The 25,410-nt window shown below is 47.4% G+C and overlaps 4 protein-coding genes across 5 annotated transcripts; 2 read left to right on the forward strand and 2 right to left on the reverse strand.

Annotated features, from left to right (window-relative positions):
• Positions 1 to 3,787: 3,787 nt before the first annotated feature.
• Srsf9 (serine and arginine rich splicing factor 9) lies at positions 3,788 to 9,686 on the forward strand. 2 transcript variants are annotated; one of them, XM_076922524.1, is made up of 6 exons: positions 3,932 to 4,076; positions 4,821 to 5,158; positions 5,531 to 5,613; positions 7,115 to 7,275; positions 8,741 to 8,913; positions 9,177 to 9,686. In XM_076922524.1, exons 2-6 carry the CDS (start codon positions 5,150 to 5,152, stop codon positions 9,318 to 9,320), a joined length of 570 nt encoding a protein of 189 aa, XP_076778639.1. In that variant the 5' UTR covers positions 3,932 to 4,076; positions 4,821 to 5,149; the 3' UTR covers positions 9,321 to 9,686. The 2 variants fall into 2 exon arrangements, with proteins under 2 accessions (XP_076778638.1, XP_076778639.1); XM_076922523.1 differs by lacking the exons at positions 4,821 to 5,158; positions 5,531 to 5,613 and having other exon boundaries at positions 3,788 to 4,076.
• Positions 9,687 to 9,997: 311 nt separating this feature from the next.
• Positions 9,998 to 16,155, reverse strand: Gatc (glutamyl-tRNA amidotransferase subunit C). The gene is made up of 3 exons (XM_076922525.1): positions 15,719 to 16,155; positions 12,153 to 12,256; positions 9,998 to 11,223 (listed from the first exon to the last, which is right to left on the reverse strand). Exons 1-3 carry the CDS (start codon positions 16,153 to 16,155, stop codon positions 11,168 to 11,170), a joined length of 597 nt encoding a protein of 198 aa, XP_076778640.1. The 3' UTR covers positions 9,998 to 11,167.
• On the forward strand, positions 16,121 to 18,327 carry Triap1 (TP53 regulated inhibitor of apoptosis 1). Its single transcript, XM_076922527.1, has 2 exons — positions 16,121 to 16,270; positions 17,447 to 18,327. Exons 1-2 carry the CDS (start codon positions 16,124 to 16,126, stop codon positions 17,528 to 17,530), a joined length of 231 nt encoding a protein of 76 aa, XP_076778642.1. The 5' UTR covers positions 16,121 to 16,123; the 3' UTR covers positions 17,531 to 18,327.
• Positions 18,328 to 20,710: 2,383 nt separating this feature from the next.
• Cox6a1 (cytochrome c oxidase subunit 6A1) lies at positions 20,711 to 23,841 on the reverse strand. The gene is made up of 3 exons (XM_076922526.1): positions 23,677 to 23,841; positions 23,412 to 23,554; positions 20,711 to 20,983 (listed from the first exon to the last, which is right to left on the reverse strand). Exons 1-3 carry the CDS (start codon positions 23,783 to 23,785, stop codon positions 20,900 to 20,902), a joined length of 336 nt encoding a protein of 111 aa, XP_076778641.1. The 5' UTR covers positions 23,786 to 23,841; the 3' UTR covers positions 20,711 to 20,899.
• Between the last annotated feature and the right edge of the window lie 1,569 nt (positions 23,842 to 25,410).

Raw genomic sequence — 25,410 nt, forward strand, 5'->3', positions numbered from 1 at the left:
GCTCTTCACTCAAGGCTCTAGAGATTGAACCTGGGTCTTTATGCTTGCCTGGCAAGCATTTTACCACTTCAGCCAACTCTCCAGCCCCTCTCCTCAGGGTCTCTTAAACATGGTAGGCAGCACCTCAGTTTGGTTATAAGCATCTTACCCTTCACTAAACTGTACTTGACCTGACTGCTTACGAGCAACTGGCCATGAAAACAGGCCTAAATTATTGTTTCAATTCAAAGACGTTGAATAGATAAGATAAATGTTTCCCCGCCTATAGTCTGTGCCTTAGCAGAGTGTGAACACAGAGCCGGGATTTAGTCTAACTTGTGTTGGAATCTACAAAAGTCAGCATCTGGCTCTACAGGAACAAAATCCACCTTTAGGCTCCACACTGGGTTCTAACTGTCTCCTAACAATTTAGCCAATCCTATGAAGTTTTTCCATCTGGAGTCCTATTAGCTGACTTGTCTCTCTGCCTAGGATACTGGCCAGTTTTCTTCAATGGCAAAAACCAAACAAAAATCTCTGCAAGTAATAACTACATAGAAATGATAAAAATCAAAATAAAAAACCATATTAATATAGGCTTTTGAATGTCTCTGTCTCTCTCTTTGGAGACTATCTCACTGTATAGCCTTGGCTGGTCTGGAGCTCAGTATGCAGACCATCCTGCCTCTACTTCCCAAGTGCTGAAATGAAGGGTGTGTGTCAAAAGCCTGAAAACATACACTCAGATTCAAGGATCTGACCAGGGATCTTTCTGCTTGCCTTCTGGGGCCTGATAAGAGCAGTCAGAAGCATTATATATTCCAGACGCAGCACGCAGTTATATCTGAGAGACCATTTATTTCATTTTATTCTACTTATAAAATGAGTACAGGCTAATTACAATTTGGTAAACACAGAAAAGTACAAAAATAGAGGAGCGTTGCCACCAGCAGATGTCTTTTCCAAACATAGAAGAGAGGTAGTTCCACAGACATTTGGAAGGTTTTCCTTTTACTCTTACATTTTAGTATTTAGTTAGGGTTCTGTTTTGCTTCTCTGGCGTAGGCCGGGTTGCCCTCAGACTCCATGTACTGCTGAAGGTGACCTTCTCTGCCCACATCCCCACTGTTAGGAACACAGGTAGGCAAAGATCATCATATTCTTTTGAAAAGTTTCTATGCTTTTTTTTTTTTTTTTTGGAGGGTGGGGTTATAAGCAATACCTAGTTACATAGGTATTTTTATATATCGCATATGAGTGCATATGCACAGACCTGGAAAGTTATATACATTTTTTATTCAGTATATGACATAACATATGGTTATAATGATCCCCCATTCTACAGAAATGATTTTAACAAGTATATTTTGTATTTAGTCTTCATTTGTTCTGGCTACACTGGAGATGGAACTGGGGCCTCAGGCACGCTATGCAAGCACGCTAAGCTACAGCCCCAGTTCTAACTCTATAGAAATGAAGGGTATTCAGAATGCAGTTTCCAAGGTAACTGGTTAACAGATTCCTTTAACAGGTTAGGATCTAGATCTACTAAATACCATTTACATTTATTTCAATTAGTTGGGAGGTGGTGGCACACACCTTTAGTCCCGGAAATCGGGAGGCCGAGGCAGATGATTTTCTAGGAGTCCAAGGCCAGCCTGGTCTACAGAGTGAGTTCCAGGACAGCCAGGGCTACATGGAGAAACTCTTGAAAAAGCACAAAACAAACGAACGAACTTCAATTATAACTAAATTATTATGACATGAATACCATCAAAAACGTGAATTAATAACCGTATGACACTCAATGATATCGTGCTAAGTCACTGGTTCCAAGTGTCACCAGGAGTTTAATGGAAAAGATTGGCTTGGACTTATTTTATTTTACGGGTGTGAGTGTGTTGGGGAATGTGCGTACATGTGCCATGCTCATGCCTGCTGTCCAGGGTGGTCAGGAGAGGTTCCTGGGTTCCCTGAACCCGAGTTGGGATGGTCGTTGGCCACTGTGTGTGGGCTGGGAGCAGAACCCAGGCCTTCTGCAAAAGGAATGAATGCTCTTAATGTTCAGCCAAGCCTCCAGCCCCAGACTCTTATTATTTTCTAAGTAATTATTTGTTTTTGTTTTTCTGAGACAGCTTTTCTCTGTGTATCCTTGGCTGTCCTGAAATTAGCTCTGTAGACTGGGCTGGCCTTAAATTCACAGAGATCCACTTGCCTCTGCCTCTTTTTTTTTTTTTTTTAACTGCACAGAATACAAGGATAAACAAACATACATAATTTGAGGGTTTTTTTTTTTTTTTTCCTCGAGACAGGGTTTCTCTGTGTAGTCCTGGCTGTTCTGGAACTCACTCTGTAGACCAATTTGAGGCTTTTTGTTTTTAAAGATTTATTTATTATATGTGCATCGGTGGTTTTGCCTATATGTATGTCTGTTCGAGGGTGTGGATCCCCTGGAACTGGAGTTACAGACAGCTGTGAGCTGCCATGTGGGTGCTGGGAATTGAACTCGGAACCTGTGGAAGAGCAGCCGGGGCTCTTAATCACTGGAGCCATCTTTCCAGCCTCTGGACATACTGTTTTATGGCGTAGCCTCAGGCTGGCATCCAAAATGTTACAGAGAACAGTTGAAACATCTGGGCGAACACACACCAACCAAAGCTACCGCTATCACCGTGTTATCTGTGCCTTCTATCCCTCCAGGCATCTACGTTTGAATAGTTTTTCGAGGCAGGATCTCAGTGCGTAGCCCGGGCTAGCCTAGAATTTTCAAGTCTCTCACCTTACCCTCCATAGAGTGAGATTACCCAAATGCATCGCCACGCATAGCTTTTTTTTTTTTTTTTTTTTTTTTTTTTTTTTTTTTTTTTTGAGGTTGGTCTCAAACTCGCTATGAAGTCCAGAATGGACTAATTGGCAAACTCTACAGTGATGGTTGTGGTAATATGAACTATTACATGCCTATCTGCCACAGAGTCTCTTTTCTCTCTCTTTCTTTGAGGCAAGGTAGTAGCTGTTAAATGTAGCAGACCTGGTCTCCAGGTTCTCCCGGGCATCCTCCAGTCCTTACCTGCTACAGGGCTTGGCTCACATACCCCGCCCTCCAGGGGCTCGGCTGCCCTTCCCCTAGAGGATCTTCCCTATATAAGCCAGATACTTTGGTTACCCTCCTGTCTTTGGCCTCCCGCCTGCTGCTTCCCCTCTCCCTCCCGTCTCTCCTCACAGAGCGCAGTTGAGCCTGGTCATGTTCACTCTGGACTCTCCTACATACCTACAATAAATCTTCTCCACCATACCCAGGAGCAGTCGTATTTTCTTTTTATTTCTCTATGTAAACCAGGCTGGCCTTGAACTCACGGAGATGTTCTTGCCTCTGTCTGGATTGCGAATGCTGGAACGAAAGGTTTGCACCACCACGCTCCGCGCTCCATAAATTCGACAACCAAGTACTTGGAGACCATCTCAGGCTTCCATCTCGGGTCTAAGCAAAAGACTACGGACCTGAGACTGAGAGCCAGGACAGCCCAGCGCTGGGCAGCCTGAGGACTTCCGTGGAGTCGGCGTCCTTTTCCTCAGGCGTCCCCTCGCAGAAGGACAGCCCCACGCCCCGCCAGGCTCAGTGACCCGCCAGCCTAGGCGGCGCTGGGGTCCCACCGCCCGGATCTCCGGCTCGCACCTCTTGGGAGACTTGCCCCCACCCACCCCCCGCGCACGCGCAACTCGCGGCCGCTACCCCCTTTAAGATGGCTTTTAAAATCCTCCGACCCCTACGGCTTCCGCGCCGCGTTTCCCACAATGCAGTGCGGCTGAGCGCCTCGGGAGCCCGCGGGGGCAGCTGTGGCGGGGACCCGGGGCTGAGGAGGTGGCTGCTGGAAGCGGGCTGCGGCGGGCCCGCGGCGTCGGGCGGTGCGGATGTCGGGCTGGGCGGACGAGCGCGGCGGCGAGGGCGACGGGCGCATCTACGTGGGCAACCTTCCGACCGACGTGCGTGAGAAGGACCTCGAGGATCTGTTTTACAAGTACGGCCGCATCCGCGAGATCGAGCTCAAGAACCGGCACGGCCTCGTGCCCTTCGCCTTCGTGCGCTTCGAGGACCCGCGGTGAGGACCCCGCGGCTCGCCCTCCTGCAGGCCGGCGCCGGGCCCGGCCTCCCCGCCCCCCACTCCCCCTCCCCGCCGCGCGGACCCCTCGCGGCGCCCCCGGCGGGAGGCGGCGGCTTCTTTTCCTCAGGCTTTGCCCGGGGTCCCTTCCTTCACTGGAGGGCCCCGACCGCCAGACTTGCCTCGGGGAGGGGAAAAACCAGCGCTCTCCCCCCTCGGCTTTGGGAAGGCACCCCTTAACGGGAAGCACCCCGAAAGGGGAGCGGCCCAGGACTTGGAAGCCTCGGGTCCCCGAACCCGCCCTGCAGAGGACTCGGCCGAAGGCGACAGTCGCCCCCCCCCCGCCCCCCCGGTCCGGGGCCCCTCGCCGTTACGGGGGAAACAGACGGCGGGGGGCAGGTTGTCTTTGGGCGGCTGTAAAGGGGTGTCTGGAGCCGGGTCCCCGCTTGGGCGCCCCGCCGAGCCAAGTTCTAGTAAAGGGGAATCGGATTAAACCAGCGGGAGAGGGGGGCGGCGTCTGGGATTTCATTCCCCTCTAAGGAGGGCGGGCCCCGCCACAAGTTTAATTGTACCCGGGGTGTGGAAGAACTAGGGTCCCCGAGCCGAAGGATCTTTGTGGTTTTGCAAATGTTGCGAGCCCTCGGGCCGGAGAAGGCCGGAAAGTATGCTGTAGCTAGAAGTCTCTGAGCTGTGGTGGTCATTCCCCGGGGAGGGTCAGTAAGGACCTGTTCCCTGTCTTCTCAGCATCGTTGGGAGGAGAGCTTCATCTCTGCCTGCCGACCCGGTGTCTCGCCGGCCGGGGTTGGAGATACGGACTCACAGTACAAGTACCCCGGACTTCGATGGTTGAAGACTAACAGGACTTATCCCTAAGTGAATTGCAGTTTTGCCTCAAAAATAGACTGAAGCATTTTTTTTTTTTTTTACATATGAACGTGAGAAAATTATGGCTCGAATTAACAGTGCCATTGTGTATTTTGAACAGTCAAGTGCCGTGCCGTGTAGTTAGCATTCTCAGTATCCCACGAAGCAGAGATTGTTGACCGTATTTCACAGAAATTGCGGATTGTTTAATGCAAGAGGTTAGTAAAGGGATAACACTTGGTAGGTGTTTGGTAGAGGATCTAGGTAGGATTTGAACCCCGTTACTACTGTGTGTGTTATGTCACATGATCCTGTTTTTCCTTTACTCTTAACAGAAGAACTGTATTTTGCTCTATCCTCTATTTGGGAAGTTTCAAAGAAAGCACTTAAAAATTATTAGCATCGTACTTAGTGTTTGATAACTTGGTTGGGTAGACTTATTTCTCAATTAGAGTTCTAAAAGCTTAAACAGGTAACCCAAATCCTTTACCTACAAATTCTGCTTTAAATCCTTAATATGCCTGACCCTTCCAGCAGTCAACACAGCCACGGTCGGTCGTGTTCCTTGATGCCTTTTTTGTTTGTTTTAGACAGGGTCTTATACTATAGCTCTGACTGGCCGGAACTCACAGAGATCCGCTTGCCTCTGGCTCCCGTTGCTGGTATTAAAGACGTGAGTCACGGAACCCAGCCCTCGTTTATCTTTTTATTTTATTTATTTTTTTAAGATTATTTGTGTGTGCTACCTGTATGTATTTGCTCCACATGCATGCCTGTTGCTCAAGGAAGTCAGAAGCTGTTGTTGGCTCTCCTGGGACAGGAGTGGTTGGGACCCGCCATATCAGTGCTGGGACCAACAAGTGCTCTTAGCTCATGGGCCATCCTCAGACCCCCATTTCATTTGTCTTTAATTTAAATTTGTAGTGATTTTTTTTGAGGCACTCTTTCTTTGTAGATCAGGGTGGTCTCAGAACTCTCTGCCTTAGCTTCCTCAGTGTACGGCCACGCCTGACTTTTTGAAACTTTTTAATGTGCCTTCTCTGCTCCCCTAAGCTTTGTCTTGTGGAAGATTATTAAGGGGCCTAATGTCGGGTGTTTTTTGACCTCCAACCATAAAATGATTTCCCTAGGTCCTTCAGAACTGATTTTGCTACTGCTATGGATAGTGATGAAGATTTAGAAGATAAAGGAGTAATGGCAGGTTGAGAACCACTGCTCGCCATGTTTTGATAAATTTGGTTTATTGGCAAAATCAGTTATCTGTCAACAATTATTTTAATCCTATGAATCAGCCTCCCCCGAAAAACTAATTTGTATGTATGTAGACGCACCTGGTATGTGTGTCATATACATAGTGGAGGTCATAGGTCAAAAGAAGCATAGGATCAGCCGGGCGGTGGTGGCGCACGCCTTTAATCCCAGCACTTGGGAGGCAGAGGCAGGTGGATTTCTGAGTTCGAGGCCAGCCTGGTCCTGACCTACAGTGTGAGGTCCAGGACAGCCAGGGCTACACTGAGAAACCCTGTCTCAAAAAACCAAAATAAAAAAAAAAAAAAAACCAAACGAAACCCTGTCTCAAAAAACCAAAAGAAAAAAAAAAAAAAAACCAAACCAAACCAAAACAAAACAAAACCAAACAAACAACAGAAAAAAGCATAGGATCCCCTTGAACTAGAGTTGTGGGTGCTGAGAACCAAAGCCTGGTCCCATAATAGAACAGGAAGCTCTGTTGGCAGCGGAGCCACCTCCAGGTCCTGAGTCAGCCTCCGTATTCTGTTTATCTGCACTTCTCATCCCCGGAGAACATGTGCTTGACGACTGTAGCTGTGCGTTCAGAGTAATGAACTTGGTATGCTGCTTCACTCACGCGGACACATCACTTTTTAGCTCATATTCAGACACCTCCATTAACTGCCAAGTTGGCTTTTTGTTTGTATTTTTCAGTTTTTGAGTATATTTTGCACTTGAGAGTACGTGCATGCTGAGGCTGACCCATCTTGCTGTCCCAGCTGTAAAGCCTCGAGTACTGTGCAGGCCCCTCCTCCTGAGCGGAAGTGTGTTAAGCTTGTGTCTGGTGTCCATCCTCGTCTTCCCTCATGAGGGCTGATTTCCGTCCTCCATTGGGAAGTCATCCAACCGACCAGGCAGAACTAATTTCAGTCTTTCCCTTGCAGAGATGCTGAGGATGCAATCTATGGAAGAAATGGCTATGATTATGGCCAGTGTCGCCTCCGTGTGGAATTCCCCAGGACTTACGGAGGTCGGGGTGGGTGGCCTCGTGCTGCGAGAAACGGGCCTCCTACAAGACGGTCAGATTTCCGAGTTCTTGTTTCAGGTATGTTCTCCCTACGCTCAACAAGATGGTGTGTGCACACTGCAGAGTCTAGCCTCTAAGGAGTGTTGGCTTCTCAGTAGCCAGTGCACAGGACCAAGCGAAAGCTCTGCCCTGGTCAGTCAGGGAGGCAGGTATTGTACCAATGAGATCATACAAGTAATAGAGCCTTTGTGGGAGGGAAACCTATTTCTTTTTTTTTTTTTTTTTGGTTTTGAAACGGTCTTTATGTAGTCTTAGAACTCACCATGTAGACCAGGCTGGCCTCGAATTCACAGAGATCCTCCTGCGTCTGCCTCCTGAGCACTGGGATTTAAGGCGTAGGCTACCATGGCCTGAGAAACATTTTTCTTAGAGTGCTTTCTTACCAGTGAGAGGGCAAGGTGATGGGAAAACGCTTGCTCTAGAATTCTACGAATGTTTTCTCTGGGAGTGTTCCTTGATATATGGCTTCATAGACATCACAGAAGCCAGATGCAAACGATGTAGACTCATGGGGATTGTACTGGAGGGCACAGAGCTTTTATTTATAACTGGTGTCAACAGATGATGTGTACTAAGCTCAGATGTGTCTTTAAAGTATCAATTAATGCAGTGTTAGGACTTGGGGCCCTCTGCACGTTACAGGGCAGTGGAGGGACCCTAGTGGAGTGAGGTGTATTGAGCCTGGCAGCCTTTAAAGTGTGACTGTCCCACAACCACAGTAGTGCGTGAGTGATGGAATCTGTCTCCTTTTATCTCTCTGTAATTGTTAACCCTAGGACTCCACTCCCTCCTTCCAGATGTCATACATTATCTTTTTTTCTCTCCATGCTGCTCTGAGCTCCTGCTTAGAAAACTATTAGGAAGTGGCTGCAGTCCTGAGCTGCGCGGTAAGCACAGCCTTTGAGAGCAGGGGCACATTCCCTTTCCTGACAGCAGGTAGGGTGTCTGACTCCTAACAGCTCTAGTGTCTGAGTGTTCCCTTCCCCACTGCAGTAAGGGATGGTGATCTCTTAAGGAGGTACTCTGTGCTCTGTCGACCATTCACGATGCAAAGAAAGAAACATGTGCCATCCCCTCAGCTACACTCAGCTTCTTTCAAAACTCTCATGTCTTGGGAAAATAAGTTCAGCAGGAAATACTTGGTGTTAATAAATTTCATAACAGATAAAACCTGGAACTCGGTTTCGGGAGTGTCACATTGGTTGTGAAGCACAGAGTGGTAAATTCTCAGTTTGTAAGCCAGAAGGATTTGTGTGCTCTGTTGGGAAGCTTTGGTCTCTGGACAGTTAACCTAGACCAGCTTCTCAAGGTGGCTTACCATACATTGCAGTGTATGTCTCTGGTTCTCTGCCCCTTAGGATTTGTGACTTGGGAACCCTTAAAAACTAAGTGATCACAGAGCGTAGACCACCATAGGTACTGCCAGCTCCTGCAGGGCAGTTGCCGCGGCTGAAGTTGTGGTCTTCTCTTTCATCTCTGCCAGGACTTCCTCCATCAGGAAGCTGGCAGGACCTGAAAGATCACATGCGTGAGGCTGGGGATGTCTGTTACGCGGATGTACAGAAGGATGGAATGGGGATGGTTGAGTATCTGAGAAAAGAAGACATGGAGTACGCTCTGCGTAAACTGGACGACACCAAATTCCGCTCTCACGAGGTGGGTCCACACCTCCATCAAGTCTAATTAGCAGCAGGGAGTTGTGCCTTCCCTGTGACTTCAGGGTACCTCAGGGCCTACCTCCAGTGAACAGAGCCGACAGCTGCTCTGCTTACAACCTCTGTCTGAAACAGCATGGGGACCCAGCTCCATGTAACTCAAAGTCTAGTGAGGTTTACAGTGCCAGGCACAGTGAGTGCAGGGCGGGGCCTTGTTCACTACTCTGATTCTCACTTTCCCTTTTCTGTTTGTTTGAATTCCAGGGTGAGACTTCCTACATCCGAGTGTATCCTGAGAGGAGCACAAGCTATGGCTACTCACGGTCACGGTCTGGGTCCAGGGGCCGAGACTCTCCATACCAAAGCCGGGGCTCGCCACACTACTTCTCTCCTTTCAGGCCCTACTGAGGAGGTGGTGGGAAGGGGCTCTTCAGATGAGCTGAGCTGCTTTGTGCTCAGAAGCTACATTCCAGATTGATAATTTAGTGTCTTAGGAAATTTTTTAAAAATTTCTTTCCTTTCCTTTTTTTATATTTTATTTTTTAAGGAACTACATAATTTTGATTAGAGCCACCATACTAGCAGTGACATGTTTGAGACTGCAGAGATAGAAGTTGTGGCTTTGGTTCAGGAACAAGTTGTATATTTTTTCACCCCTGATTATGGGACAGAAATCAGTGCTGCATCTTTGTGGGTTGCTCTGCTCTGGAGATCGGCAGTCACTATGACCGAGTTCCCCATTTTGTTTAGAAATATATTTTAAATGTTTAGTAATTGTGTGCAGTTGTCTTTGATTGAGTATGTAGGTTTCATCTGACAGGGACTGACCAAAGAGAAGTGAGTTGTCATCGCAGTTTGTAAGGAGCAGAAACACCATCACTGTGCTGGAGTAATGGTGGCGATTTTAAAAATCCAACACCAAAGCCAGACTCTTTTTTATTTTTTTTTAAGATTGGTTTTTATTTACATGCTTATGCCACATGTGCCCACAGAGGCCAGAAAGACAGCATCAACCCCTGCAGAGCTGGAATCCCAGGAGGTCATGGGTTGACGTGGGTGCTAGAGCCGGACTCAGCTCAGGCTGGAGAATATGAAGAGCTGGGGTTTTGTTTCTTTGGTTTTTTTTTTTTTTTTTTTTAAATTTTTGTTCTTTTTCAGAGAGGGTTTCTCAGAATAATTCTGTCTCTGTAGATCAGGCTGGCCTTGAACTCAGGGATCTGTTTGCCTCTGCCTCCCAAGTGCTGGAATTAAAGACACTCACCACCACACCTGGGATAGGACGTTCTCTTAATCACTGAGGGATCTCTAACCCAGTTCAGAGTTGTTACAATTCAGAACTGACATTGTAGATGAAACAGCCTGTAACAGGAGGTCACTAAGGTGGTTCATGCCTCTAATCCTTGTGCTTGGGAGGCTGTAGCATGAAGCTAGCCGTGCACTCAAGACCAGCCTGACTTACAGAGAGGCCCTATCTGAACAAACAAAAAAAAGTGTGGGGGATGTACGGAGAGGCCCTATCTGAACGAACAAAAGAAGCTGTGTGGGGGACACAGGCATTGCAGATAAAGGAAGAGAAATAATGAAAAAAAAAAAAAAGCCAGGGCTATTTTTAACAAGTTCTCTTTTCAGAAAGGAACCATTTGGCTGGAGTTCAGAAGCATGGTGTGTATGTATGTATGTGTGTGTGTGGGGGGGGGCGGGTTGTCGGGTGTTTATGTATACATAAGGGGTGTGTGTGTGTGTGTGTGTGTGTGTGTGTGTGTGTAGAGAGGGTCTGTGTTAATGGACACCGAGTATGAGGTGGGGGTTGGTTAGCTTTCTGAATTAGGAGTCCCCAGGCGGTGGTTTACTTTGATTCTACTCAGACCTGTCCATAAGCTGAGCCCTCTGGTAGGAATAAGGTAGGTACCCAGAAACAGATGATTGGCTGGCTCTCAAGCCAGAGAAAAAGAAACACAGGTCATCTGTCTCTTACATATAAACAGAAAAGTCCACATAGGCACATTTTTGACAAGATAGTGTTTTTTAGGGACAGATGAGGGAGGGAGACGTTTTCCATACAGAACAGGCCTGAGTATTTGCTTGATTTCCTTGGAAGCAGGCTTGTGGTTTTCTGTTAGCTGGGTGTTTTCCAGTTCTGTCTTCGGATCAATTACCAAGAAATCATAAATACCAGTCTATACTAGAATTCACAGTAGCAAATGACCACCCTTGTAAGTCCACCATGTTGACAGAGTGCCCCTTTCCCAGAATAGCTACTCTGCTGTGGAAGAAGGAATCTTGTTTACCATGTCTGGCAAAGAAATATTACCTGTTTGAAAAATAAGAAGAATATTATAGTTGAGCCTGATGTCCAGCTGCCTCTCCTAAACTAACTGGACATGTGGATTTCGTGGAAACCTGAAGTAAGTATTGATGGCATCCTTTTTCCTAACTCAAGCATCAGTAATGGTTCAGAGTGAAGTCACAGCCATACTTTTCAGCGCACACAGGCAAAGTACATATGCAGGTAGGAGTGAAAGACAGACTGAACCTCTGCCAGGAACCCGAGTCAGAAGCAAGGTCCTGTCGGCAGTGTGATCCCTAGGTACATGTCATGAAGTAGTAGCAACTACTGGGCCTGAGATGGCAGGGTTGTAAGGATTTTTAGCCAGCCGAGACAAACATAGCATAGTTAAAAGTTTAGCCCGTAAGCTTGTTAGCTTAGGTCTCCATCCTCCCGCCAACAGGCTTTATTGCTGACTGCCTGGTCTTGGTGTCTGATGTGGAGGCTGAGTGCTCTGGCAGCTCTGAGGACTCATGCACAGGAAATAGAAAGTTTTAAATTGTACAGTGCGGTTGAAAGGTGCAGGGTGCTACATCAGGGATTATTAACCATGGGTGCAACACAGGTATGTTCCAGCTGGCCTGTGTGGCACTGTTCACTTTTCTTATTTGAATTGATTGCCAATAAAGTTGAAATATCAGACAGATGTCACATACTTAATTTCTCCAAGTAAATAGGCCCAGGTTACTCTGGCACCAGAAGAGCACCAGGGAACGCCAGCCGGGCCTGTGGACAGGCTTCCAGGCGCAGAGACATGCTGTCTGCTGCACACATACCTTTACTCCTATCATTCTCTTTCAGTGTGACTGGACACTTGTCATTTATAATGCCACCACTTGCGTGCAGTGTCGTTTTGCATTCGGATAGTATTTGTCTCCAGCAAGAGTGTCCGAGCCATTCTGGGTAGCACATACCTGGGGGGGCCACGAAGTATTCCTCCACAGCAAGACTGGAATTCTGTAGTAGTTCTTCAGCACAGCCGCCTTCTGCTACCTTGTCAGATCTCAAGTAGAGACATCTGCAAAACGCAAAGGCCAGAGTTAGGGTTTGAGAGACTTGAGGGACATGACAGACACATAATTTTAAAAACAAGCTTTTCTCCTTTTTTTTTTTTTTAAAGGTTTACTTATTTTATGTATATGAGCCTCAAGTCTCTCAAACCCTAACTCTGGCCTTTGCGTTTTGCAGATGTCTCTACTTGAGATCTGACAATGTTTTAAGTAGAATACTTCCTTACAAAAGGCTTGTTGGGCTGGGCACTTGGGAGGCAGAGGCAGGCGGATTTCTGAGTTTTGAGGCCAGCCTGGTCCACAGAGTGAGTTCCGGGACAGCCAGGACTACACAGAGAAACCCTGTCACCCTGTCTGGGGGGGGGGGGGGGGGGGGGGGGAGATGTTGGGGTTGGAGAGATGGCTCAGCAGTTAAGAGCCGTGGCTGCTCTTCAGGAGGTCTTGAGTTCAATTCCCAGCAACCACATGGTGGCTCACAACCATCTGTAATTGGATCCAATGCCCTCTTCTGGTGTGTCAGTAACAGTGTGCTTATATACATAAAATGAGTAAACCTTTAAAAAAAAGAAAAAGAGAAAAGCTTGTTTTTAAAATTATGTGAGTCTGTGTATGTGGCTACAGTGCACAGTTGGGAGTTCAGGACAACATGGAGGGGTCAGTGCTCTCCTTCCACCATGTGATATGGGATGCAGGGTTTGAACTTGGGTCATCAGGCTTCGTAGCAGGTGCCTTTATCCACAGAGCCATCTAGTTTTTGTTTTACTAAAGTATTGAAGTATTTGGCTGCAGTGAGATGGTGAAGCTGCTCTCTGGATTTGAGAAGACATCACAAGGGGTATTTAGGTGTTACTGCGTGGCTTACACAGCACTACTTGAGAGTTACAGGTTTATGGGTCCCCAGTCCTAGCTTTTCCTGTGAAACCCTGAGCCTGCTTCTTGTATGGAAGCTGCACTTTTTGCCTCCCAGAATCATCTGGTAACTAAGCTATTGCATACAAAGTCCTAGCCCACAGCACAGCACATGAAAGCTATTTAGATCAACCCAAGTAATATTAACGTGTAGACAGACTTCTACTAGCCAGTCGTGGTTTTACTGCAATTATGGCTGTTCCAAAACTGCTGATAACTTATTATTAGGATGCTTCGAGACAAGCATTTAAAACACTCAAGTCAGGGACTCAAGAGATGGCTCATGAGCTAAGTTCCTTGTACCAACATGGAGGTTCACACTGCCTGAAACTCCAGCTCCAGGGGATCTCTCAGTCATCTCAACCTCTGCAGATTCCTGCACACATATGCATAGACTCTCAGACACATATACTTAAGATCAAAAGCACATTCAAGTCTGGCCTGAGATGCTGGGATTCATGAGGCCTATTTTCTGAAGTCTTACAAATGTCATATTAAAATGATTAATGGGATTCATTAACCTAAAACAACAATTTACAGAAAGAAATGCAGGCCACTGTATGACAGGCTCAAATTCCAGCCACTGCATGACAAATATTGCTTATCTTTTTGTAGTTGTTGTTGATTCTTCCCTTTCTAGGAGAAACTGCATTTCTTTAGTTTCTCCTAGAAGACAGGAAATCCTGACTCCTGAATTTCAACTGCGGCAGAAGTCTGTACTATGGGCGTGGAAGTTTGAGGACAACTCATTAGGGTCAGTTCTCTTCTTCCACCATGTGCGTCTTAAGGATCAACCTAAGATCATCAGGATTGGTAGCAATTGCCCTCACCCGCTGAACCCACCACTACTGCCGACTCCTTTCTATTTTCTCCCCAAATAAATTAATGAAATGTTTATTTGAGCATTTACCAAGTATCTATTGAGTGCTAGACATAAAAAAAAAAAATCAAACATGAGTCAAAATATTTGGATAAACAGAAGGGGAGGGGCAGAGAACTAACATTTAAGTAGATACGTTGTGATTAACAGCTCTTTTGAGTATCAGTAGAACCATAAAAAAATGGAACTGTATAAAGGAATAAAGACTTAATGGCAGTTCACAGCTTAAGGAGAAAGGAGAATTAGGAGAAAAGTAGGTGGGATGAAGAGCTGGTGAAAGCAAGGACTGAAAATTGTGGGGGAAAAGTAACAGGGCAGGGGAAGTCAAGAAGTTGAAGGAGTGTGGCGAGATGGGCAGGGGCTGTGACAGCTGAGGACCTGCAGGCCACAAGCAAACTTTGTTTGGCTTTAGGAACAGTGGCGTACGTCCTGAAGGTCTTGGATGGTAAAATGACATCAGGTATCTGATGTGAAGTACTGGGTAATAAGATGCCGGGTAATGTTAGGCAAATAGTGTTGACCTCTCTGGGTCTGAGCATCAGATCAAAGACCGGAAGGTGAGAAGGACAGGAGACTAACAAGATTTAAGTTTGTAAAGCATTTCACATAAAAGTTATGGTCATAGACTTGGCTCTCTGTCAGCACTAATGGGATTAGAAAGACTGTCCATTAGTTAGTCCTGGTCACTCTTCCAGGGGACCCAGGTTTGATTCCCAACACACACATGGTGGTTTACAATCCAGTTTCAGTGGATCCCACCCCCTCTTCTGCACCAGAGATGTGATACACAGACATACAAGTAGCCAAAACACCCCCCCCACACACACACAAATTAATTTTAAAAAATCATCTTCAAAACAAGATTGATACCTTACACCTATAATCCCAGCTGGGCATTGTACTGGCTAAAATGTGAGGCCAGCCTGGGCTACATAAGCACCATGGTTGCTCAACAACCTATTATCCCAGGACTTGGGAGGTGGAGGTATAAGGATCACGAAATCAAGGTCATCCTTAGCTTGCCTGGTCTACATGAGACCCTATCTAAAAAGAAATGAAATGTCTCAAAATGAAACTACAGACCTATAAATAGCAATAAGGAAGCAGCAAGATAACCTTGGGTTCAAAGCTATTCCACGATATTTAGCCAGATTCTGTCTCAAAAAATTAGACGAAGCATAACTTACTTGCTATTTGGATAGCCCATATTAGCATATGAACAGATTTGAGGATATATATATATATATATATATATATATATATATATATACATACATACATATCCTCACACACACATATGTATACACACACACTTCTTCATATATTTAATTTGATGCTCTCAGGCAGACAAGGGAAAACACCTTAGGGGAAAAGGGGAAATGAACGAACGTGGCTTGTAAGCCAGTAGAGGCTGGAGGGTACTGAGGAACAGTACACCCGAGAGGGTGGGTAGGGGCTCTATGAAGTAGGGGGTTCTCGTATTTTGTTCCTATTTATATTGAGACGGGAGGCTAGAGGGTTCTAGACGGGAGTGACAGGATCTGTAATGAAGTAGGTGAAGAATGAAGCCATCCTCGCGGTGACTGGGCAAATTTCCAATTATGCAAAGGACGCTGAAAGGACCTGAAACGGCCTCGAAGGTGCCCGGGTCAAGACGCCGAGGCCGCAGCCGGGAGTTTACCTGTCCTCCAGTACCGACTCCAGGGGCTCCACCCCGTCGGTGTCCACGGCGTGCAGCTGATCCGCAAAGGCGACGGCTTTCTCCAGCCGGTCCACTGCCTCGCGGCTGCCGAAGTTCACCAGCGCCAGCCGCTCCAGATGCTCGATTACCGCGGCGGACACGCGACCGGTGCCCTGCGGGACGAGGCGTGGAGCCTGGGTCTCCGGCCCCGCCGCCTGGATCTTTCCCCGTGGACCCGCTTCGGAAGCAAAGCCTCGGCTCCCGTCCAGCAGAGCCCGAAATCGCAACCTCGCCGCCCGCGACCACATTTCTTTGCGTCTCGGCCTCCGTAGCGACAACGGTGTGGCGACGCGCGCGCAAGTGACGACATTAGAGTGCGTCGACGTCACGGCAGCTGCCATCGCCATGAACAGCGTCGGGGAGGCTTGCACTGACATGAAGCGAGAGTACGACCAATGCTTCAACCGCTGGTTTGCTGAGAAGTTCCTCAAAGGGGACGGCTCCGGGGACCCGTGCACCGACCTCTTCAAACGCTACCAACAGTGCGTCCAGGTGAGCCTCGCCGGGACCCGCCGCAGGGCTGCAGCAGCCAGCCCTCTTCGCCATCCCGCCGGAATTGCTGGGATGTCCCCACTTGACACACTGGGATGCTTTTGCGGTGCTTTGCTTTTTACAGAGTACATTAGTATTTTCGTTGCTCGTTTATTTGGTACTCATTCCAAACTTGCAAGTAGCCATACTTATCCGTACCTTTAAAAGTTGGCGTGGCCGGGTGGTGGTGGCGCACACCTTTAATATCCAAGCGCAAGGGAGGCAGAGGCAGGCGGATCTCTGAGTTCGAGGCCAGCATGGTCTTCAGAGTGTGTTTCAGGACAGCCAGGCGACACCGGGTCTGGGGGTGGGGCGGGGGAAGGAATGTGTGTTCGCGTCCGCGATAAGGACGGAGACAACTTCCGCGAGTCAATTTTCTCCTTTCACATTTATATGGGTTCTGGGGATAAAGTTCAGATCACCAGGCTTGGTGACAAGACGTTCTATCATCTATATTTACACATGGGAAAACTCGTACTCAGAAATAGGAAGTGACTGGTTCAAAGGCACCAGCCTGGTGACCTTGATTATTTTGGTGGTGCGTCATTTCATTGTTAGGCGTGGATGGTGTTTACTGTTTTCTAGACTGCTAAGGCATTGCGGAGGTCGTCTGTTTTGTTGCCATCTCTTCGGTGTTATCATTTCCTCCACCACTTACCTGTTGTAGCTAGTAAGGTTTGATTTCAAACTTAACCTAAAACATCCTCTCGATTCCAGAAGCTACCTTTAGCTAGTTCTCAGACGGTGAAGGTGACTCAAGGTCACATAGCTGCTTGAACTGGGATTCAGATTGAACACTGTCACTAAGATACAGATAGGTCCCTGAACTGACCGTCCTGCCTCACCTCCCAAAAGCAGGTACCACACAAGACTTACATTACAGTGTATACCACATACTGCTTTGTTAAAACAGTGCTGGGCGCTACTCACTTTAAATCCCAGGACTCAGGCAGGCAGATAGATGTGTGTGTGTGAGTGCCAGACTAGCCAGGGCTACACAATGAGACCTTGTCTCAAAAAAGGGTGTCCCTCGAGTTGTGGATTTCAAGCCTTTCCAGTTCAGTCTGGTTTACCTCTGTTCCAGAACCCGGACTGCAGGCTTCCATGGACTCACAGTACATTTTCTTCCTCCTTCAGAAAGCAATCAAGGAGAAGGAGATTCCAATTGAAGGCCTGGAGTTCATGGGCCATGGCAAAGAAAAGCCTGAAAACTCCTCTTGACCTGCCTGTCACTTGGAAGAAGTCAGTAAAGTGAGAGCCTCTGGATTTGGTCAGGACGGCTGTGAAGCTCATGGGATTGGGAGAGTGGAGGAGAGTTCTCCGTCCTGGAGGTCTCCTCCACTCTGAAGGAGCAGCTGTCACTCCTGCTTTGGGAAACTTCACTTTTGCTGACGTCTTGCAGGACCTCCTCCTGCTACAAGGGAACAGCTTCTTGGGGTTATGGTTGCAAAACATGATCTGGAATCAGCTTTAACGGGTCCTCGGATGTGAATGCGGTGAACTGGTCACGATCAAGGCTGCGTTTGCTGCAGAGGACATTGGGTGTGCCATGTGGGAGGTCAGGACCTCTTTTTTCCTCTCAGGGAGCTAATGCTCTGAAAAGGGATTTGGACACAACCGTTTCAATCACTGCTTGGAAACATGATTGTATTTTTACAGTAACAGTTTCAGCTGCTGGTGGCCTGGGTGATGGAAGAAGACAGCTTTACTGAGCTCCTGCCTTAACCAGGTGTCAGCTTACCATTCAAAAGCTTCGGAAACGACGTGAACACCACTTTGGAGCTCACAGCACCGCTGCTCATAACTCCAACACCTTGGATGGCTGTGCAAAAGTCACCTGTGTTACAGGTTTGCTGTTGCTAACTTTCATCTCCACGAATTAAAGTCAATGTGCATATCACATAAAAGGCAAAATGCATCCGGCTAAGTGGGGAAAAGGTGCTTACTGATTTTTGTTTGCCTACCATGCCCTAAGTCTGTAATCATGAAATTGAATAAATCTTAAAATTCAATCTTTACTCTTCGCTCCTGGAACTCTGCACTTTACTGAACGTTTATTTCCCGCTGCCCATCTCTCTCATTTTGTTGCAGAGCCAGCTTTGCTTGTAACTCGATTTGTTTCAGCTAGAAATCTGACTCAGGCCTCCTGCCTCCGCCATCGTGCTAGATTACACACGCTCACTAGCATGCTCACCTATATAAACGGCTTCTTTAAATATTATATATTGTGGTTCCAAAACAGTGTTATGTGGGTCTCACACCTGCCTACCTTGAACAGGATTTGTCATATCCCTAAGGACTGAGGAAAGCTGCTGTACAAAAGTTTACATTATTTCCTGTGTCACTAATTACTACGTTTTAGTTTGGCCAACCCTAGTGCTATTTCAAAACATTTTTAATTTTTAGAAAGATGTGGATATAAAAAATATCCATGTTTTTCAACTAGTTAACAGTCATTGTCCAAAAAGATCACAAGAGATTTTGAGCCTTATATGAGAGTCCTTGGAATGTGCCTCAGGCCATCTGTCTCACCTGATCTCTGTACTACTGAGGTCAAACCCAACATTTCCTACATTCTAGCAGTTGTCAACTGAGTACATCCCCAGATCATTTTTGTTTAAGGCAAGGTTTCATGGAGGTCAGGCTGGCCTCAGAGTTGTCCTGCTGATGAAGAACTCTTGATGCTCTGCCTCCACCTCTCAACTACTGGGATTACAGGTGTGTGCCACCACACTGGGGTCTGTTACTTTTTTTTTTTTTTGGTTTTTTGAGACAGGGTTTCTCTGTGTAGTCCTGGCTATCCTGGAACTCACTCTGTAGACCAGGCTGGCCTCGAACTCAGAAATCTGCCTGCCTCTGCCTCCCAAGTGCTGGGATTAAAGGCGTGCGCCGCCACCACCGCCCGGCTACTTTTCTATGGCTATGAAGACACCATTACCAAGGCAGCTTAGACAAGTTTGAGACCCACAGTTCCATGATCATGTCAGGGAACATGGCAGTAGACAGGCAGGCAGAGTTGGAGCAATAGCTGAGAACTTAGACCCTGATCCATAGACACAGAGAGCTGACTGAGAATGGGGTGGGGTTTTGAAACCTCAGAGCCTCCTTGCCTTCAACAGCCCATGCCCCCTAATGCTTCCCAAATAGTTTTACCAACTGGGGACCAAGAATTTAAACCTATGTATTGATGAGGCTATTATCATTCAGATCACACTGAATTATAATTAATTATAATTAATTCACATGTGCACACGACATGGTTTGCATGTGGAAGTCCGTTCCCTCCTTCCAGTGTGCAGGTTCTGGGTATGGAACTGCGGTCATCAGGCCTAGGCATCGAGCACCAGCACCTGCTGAGCCATCTCCTAGTGTATGTTTTGTTCTGTCTTCTTACGACAGTTTTAGACATTGGCTGGGGTGGCTTTGACCTGTGGCAGTCCTCTGGTCTCAGACTACTCTTTGAAGTCCCAGAGGTGGTATGTACCACCATGGCCTTCTTGAGTCTTCTCTTGTTGGATGGTGTGGGCGTGGCAACCATTTTCAGCTCAGTTGAGAAACTTACCTTTCAAAATAGACTTGAGTCATTGAAATACTGTCATGGAGCACGCGTTAGGCCAGCTACTCCCCATGGAGGTCAGACCACCTAAGAAGAGCATCTCCTCACACTCCTTGCCTTACCCCACATCTGACCATCGAACTGCTCAGCGCATAATCGCTCATCCTACCTGACTTCCTCCTCTCCAACACTGACTCCAGCTAGTTCTCAAGTCTTCCACTTTGACAAGCAATTGATGGCAATGCAGTTGTTTGGTAACTACCACTGCTGTGTTGCTTCTATTTGTTTCTCTTCCTAGAAAGGGTTTCCGTGTAGCCCTGTCTGGCCTAGAATTCTCTCTGTAGACCAAGTTGGCCTTGAACCTGGAGCTTTGCCTGCCTCTGCCTCCTGAGTGCTGGGATTAAATGCGTGCACCATCACTGTCAGTCTGACTGAGAAATGATTCTTTTCCTAAAGGTAAGACCTTTTGTAGATTGCAACAGGAGCCTGCTGTGACCAGAGGAGAGCTGACTAAAGCTCAGGCACTTTGTTCATGGTCTGTGCAGCCTGGATCGACCTGGAACTTGCTCTGTAGCCAAGTCTCTGAAGTTGTCATGCACTTGTTACAGATGGTAATCAACAGCAATTCCACGGATCATTCACTGACTGTCAGGGAGCCCATCCAACGGTAACTCTACCTCTGTGCTCTTGGTCACTTGGCTTCGCTCACCCTAAGCACAAGAACCCAGCAGGGAGCCTGCTATAACCAGTATTAGGTGGGCTAAATCAGATCTGAAACAGTGCAGAACAGCAAAGTAATGTCGGCGTCTGAGAATAAAACCGAACCATCCAGCTCGTGGACAATCCAAGTTTAAATTATTTATTTAAGCCATCTCCTCTTACAAGCAAAGGGATGGAAGATCAGAGTAATGGTCACCATCTGAGAAAAGGAAACATGAACTTAGCATCCAATGGGCTGCCGTGGTCCACACACAGATAAGGGTCCAAACCAGTGCTGTGGTCCCGTGTTGCCTGGGGGAAGGTCCAGGTTCTCTTTACTCATCTTCATAGCCAGTCGGAAGTGGGTTCACATGAGGGTTGTGGAAGAGGGTATGGTTACCATCTCCCCAGGGGAAGGGCTGTGGAGTGAAGATGTCAATTAGATATTTCCAGAAACTGCTCAGAATTGAAAGAGACAATACATAAAATAAAAATGGAAATTTGTCCTTTACTGGCATAATTTCAACTTTCCCATAGCTCTATTTTTAAAAATGTTTATGTAATTTTATTTATGTAATTATGTATAAGCACTTCATCTTCAGAGAAGAGGGCATCAGATCCCATTACAGATGGCTATGAGCTGCCATGTGGTTGCTGGGAATTGAACTCAGGACCCTTGGAAAAGCAGCCAGTGCTCTAACCACTGAGCCATCTCTCCTTTGAAGTAGATGGTAAGAAAAGCAAGCTCAAGGTAGCTACATGGGGAAGGAGATGGCTAGCAGTTAAGAGCAAGTTTGGTTCCCAGCATCCACAGCAGGCAGCTCATGACTGCTACTGCTGCAGTCCAGGAGACCTGAAGCCCTCTTTGGCTTCCTTAGACATCCACACGCACACACACACAATTTAAAAGAAGGTAGAGCTTAAACATAAGATGCTGGAAAGATGGCTCAGTGGATAAGATCTGTTCCTCCAAAATCCTCCCAGACTTCATTCAGATCAGGTGGCTTACAACTGTGGCTCACAAGTGCTCCAGGGACCTCGCACCTCTGATCCCGCAGACACCTGTACTCATGTGTACATAAGCAAGCCATATGTATCTAGCCATAATTAACAATATTTTTAATCATAAGAAAGGGAGTTCTGGGGCTGGAGAGATGGCTCAGCGGTTAAGAGCACCATCTGCTCTTCCAGAGGTCTTGAGTTCAATTCCCAGCAACCACATGGTGGCTCCCAACCATCTGTAATGGGATCCGATGCTCTCTTTTGGTGTGTCTGAAGACAGCTACACTGTATTCACATACATACATACATACATACATACATACATACATACAAACAATAAATCTTAAAGAAAGAAAGAAAGAAAGAAAGAAAGAAAGAAAGAAAGGAGGAAAGAAAGGAGGAAGGGAGGGAGGGAGGGAGGGAGGGTTGGTTCCTGGCTTTCCCCTGGTAACTGGCACAGCTAGCACTGTGCTGAGCGGGGTGTAGCTCTTCCTGTATCAGAAGGATAGTAGCAGACATGGACAGAGATGCTTATTTAATGCAGAAGACTAGAAAACTGCAGCCCGAATTCAAGCCTTTTGCTCACTACCTTTCTAAGAAAAGACTTCATTTGTTTTGAGTGTGCATGCATATGGTCACTGTCAGAAGACACCTTGTGTGTGGGTTAGATAGGCTCTCTCCTATAGAGTGGGTCACAGACACTGACTCATATTCGCAGGCTTGGTGGCAAGTTCCTTTACCCGCTGAGCGTCTTTGTAGCCCTGATTTGGTTTTGTTGAAACAGGGTTTCCTTATATAGCTAACCTGGAACACTAAATAGAACAGCCTGACCAAAAAAATGACAATGATCCTCCTGCCTCTGCCTCCCGAGTGCTGGGATGACAGCATGTGTGACTCTGCCAATCACAATTAATTTTGTTTTGTTTTAAGACAGGGTCTCTTTATGTGGTCCTGGCTGTCTTAGAATGTGCTATGTATCTCTGTGGGTATGTGCACAAGAGTGTGGTTTACACAGAGGAGCAGAGTTGTGGGAATTGAATTAGGTTCTTCCATATTCACAGCAGCACTCTACAGCACTGAGCCACTCTCCAGCCCCTTCCTACCATGTCTGAAAAGCACTGCTCTTGGCCAATAGCTCACAACCGTTTTTGGCTTTCTGTGATAACCCGATTTAGCCCAAGCTAACTTCCATTTTATAACGCAGCAGAGAATGACCATGAGCTACCCATTCTCTTGTTTTCACCTCACACGTGCCAGGGGCGGGATATGGAACATTATCTGGAGACACTGAGGAGGGGGCACTACTGCCATCTAGCGGGCAGAGGCCAAGGCCAGGATGCTGTCAAACACCTCTTTCTGAGAGTCACCCCTGGCTGTTCTGGAGCTCACTATATAGACCAGACTGGCGTTGAACTCAAAAGAGATCTGCCTGCTTTGGCTTCCCAAGTGCTGAGGCTGTACACAGGTGGGATCGAGCCTCGTGGGTTGTAAAATTGAAGCCTAGCATAAGTTTCTGCAAGGCCAGTCCTATGTGAACTAGGTGATACAGTTTTTAACGAGCAGGAAGACAGCCGCGTTAAGGATTTGCCGCTATAAAGGGACACCCCAAACCTCCAAGCTAAATCCACGGGCATTTATTGTGTGACCTTTGAAGAAAACTGAGCCGCGACCACAAACTGGCTTTCCTTATGTAAAACGAGGATTAAAGCAAGAATAAAGAAAATGTTCTGCTGCGCGGACGGACAGGCAGCCAAGATCCGAGCGCACCAAGGGCTGGGGCTGGGGAGGGAGTGGACAAGCCCGGAATAACGGACGCTTGAAGGACAGCAGAGGCGCAGCGCGTACCTTGGTCCTGATGCGGAGATGGGGGTAGGCGACGAACGGGGGTCTCTCGTGCTCTTCGTGTCGTGACTTCAGGAAAACGTTGAGCATGCTCACTCCCACCCCGGGCAGCGCCACGAAGTAGGTGAGGGCCTTCCACATACGAGCTGCGGCGGGGCCAGAACGTCAGCCTCGGCCGCTCCCTCCCGCAAGGCCTCCCGCCAAGGTCACAGCCCGGCCACGCCGCGCGCGACCCGCCGAGGCCCCACGCCCACCCGAGCCCCGGTACCTGAACCCTCCTCGCCGTGGGCGCCACTCGACATGGGCCGCTCCACCCGTGGGAGGGCCCGGCCTAGCAGCCGAGAGACTCGAGACGCACACAACACCGCCGACGCCATCTTGGAACTACACCGGCGCGCCGGAAGCGGAAATGGGGACAGGGCGAAGGGGGCGGAACAAAGGCGCCAAACGAAGTTTCCATTGGGCAATGCCTTCTCACCGTCTCACCTTCTCTAGGAACTGTAGCGCCTGCGCACATTATTCGTCGTAGTCCGAACCCTCGAGGAGCGAGAGTGCGCATGCGCTTCGTACCTGTGCCCCACCTCCCTCCTGTCTGCTCCTAGGTGGGGATGTTCTCTGAACTGAGCTTCTGCAAGATTTTTTTTTTTTTTTTTTTTTTTTTGTAATTGCTACATTCTTTGGAATCCATGGACAGGATCTGAAGTGCCGAGAACAAATCACGTTATCGGAAGCGCCACTCTCTCCTCGCGCTTTCTAATTCCGCGATTTCTAAGGCACCCGACACCCTTGTCACTGTCCTTATCACTCTTAAAGACTTGTTATTCTGTGACGCCCTATATAGACTGTAAAGTCCGTGGTGCTTAGATTTTTGCCAGCGCTGCATTCCCAGAGTTACCCGAAACCATGCCTGGCAAGTAGCAGGTGCTTTATGCAATTTAATGAATGAATTATGAATCCATGAATTAATGAGTCAATGGACAGCTCCTGGAACCAGAAAGAACCCTGGAATTGGTGCCAGAAAATCTGGACTTTGTTTCAGCTTCATATCCTCAGCGTTTTGCCTATGGTCATGCTCTCTCCCTCAAATCCTACAAACATCTGTTAAATTTTGTCCATAGAACTTTTAAAAAAACACCTCCTTTCTTCTTTTTTCCTTCTTTTTGTCTAAAAGCTTTTTTAAAGATAAAAGTTGAAAAGCTGGGATGCCAGGTGTGGCGCCACACGTCTTTCATGCTAACTTCCGGGAGGAAGATTCAGATGGAACTGAACTGGTCCCAGGCCAGCCTCGTCTACAGAGTTTAGGCTATCCAGAGGCTGCATAGTGAGACATTGTCTCCATAAAACAAAAACAACAAAATAGCCCAAGCATGGTGGCAGATGGCTCATAATCCCAGCAAGGGTGAGATGGGGCAGGAGGATTGCTGTGAGTTAGAGACTAGCCTAGGCTGTAAAGTGAGACCCTATCTCCACCCACCCCAAGCTTAAAATGTATGTGTATGTAGATAGTACAGTCCTGAGAAACTGAGGCAGGGAGTCTCTAATTAGAGGCCAGCCTGACCACATTTAGAGTCTGAGATTAGCCTTATCTATATTGTGAGACCCTATCTCAGAATAACAAAAAGAGGTAGAGGCAGCAGACCCCTGCATTCAAAACATTCAAACCATCTTCAACTGCTTGATGAGATCAAAACTAGACTGAACTATATGAATAATCTTTTTAAAAGACATATTGTTGTTGGATGGTGGTGGCCCATGCCTTTAATCCCAGCACTCTGGAGGCAGAGGCAGGAGGATCTCTGTATTGGAGGCCAGCCTGATCTACAGAGTGAGTTCCAGGGCAGCCAGGACTACAAGGTTTAGAAAAACCTTGTCTCAAAAAAACCACGCATACACACAGCAAAAAGATGTATTGTTTAATTATGAATTCTATCGTGTGTGTGTGTGTGTGTGTGTGTGTGTGTCCTCAGAGGCAGAAGGTTCCAGGTCCTCTAGAGCTGGTGTT

This window comes from Arvicanthis niloticus, chromosome 24 (assembly GCF_011762505.2).
Source record: "Arvicanthis niloticus isolate mArvNil1 chromosome 24, mArvNil1.pat.X, whole genome shotgun sequence".
Lineage (NCBI taxonomy): Eukaryota > Metazoa > Chordata > Mammalia > Rodentia > Muridae > Arvicanthis > Arvicanthis niloticus.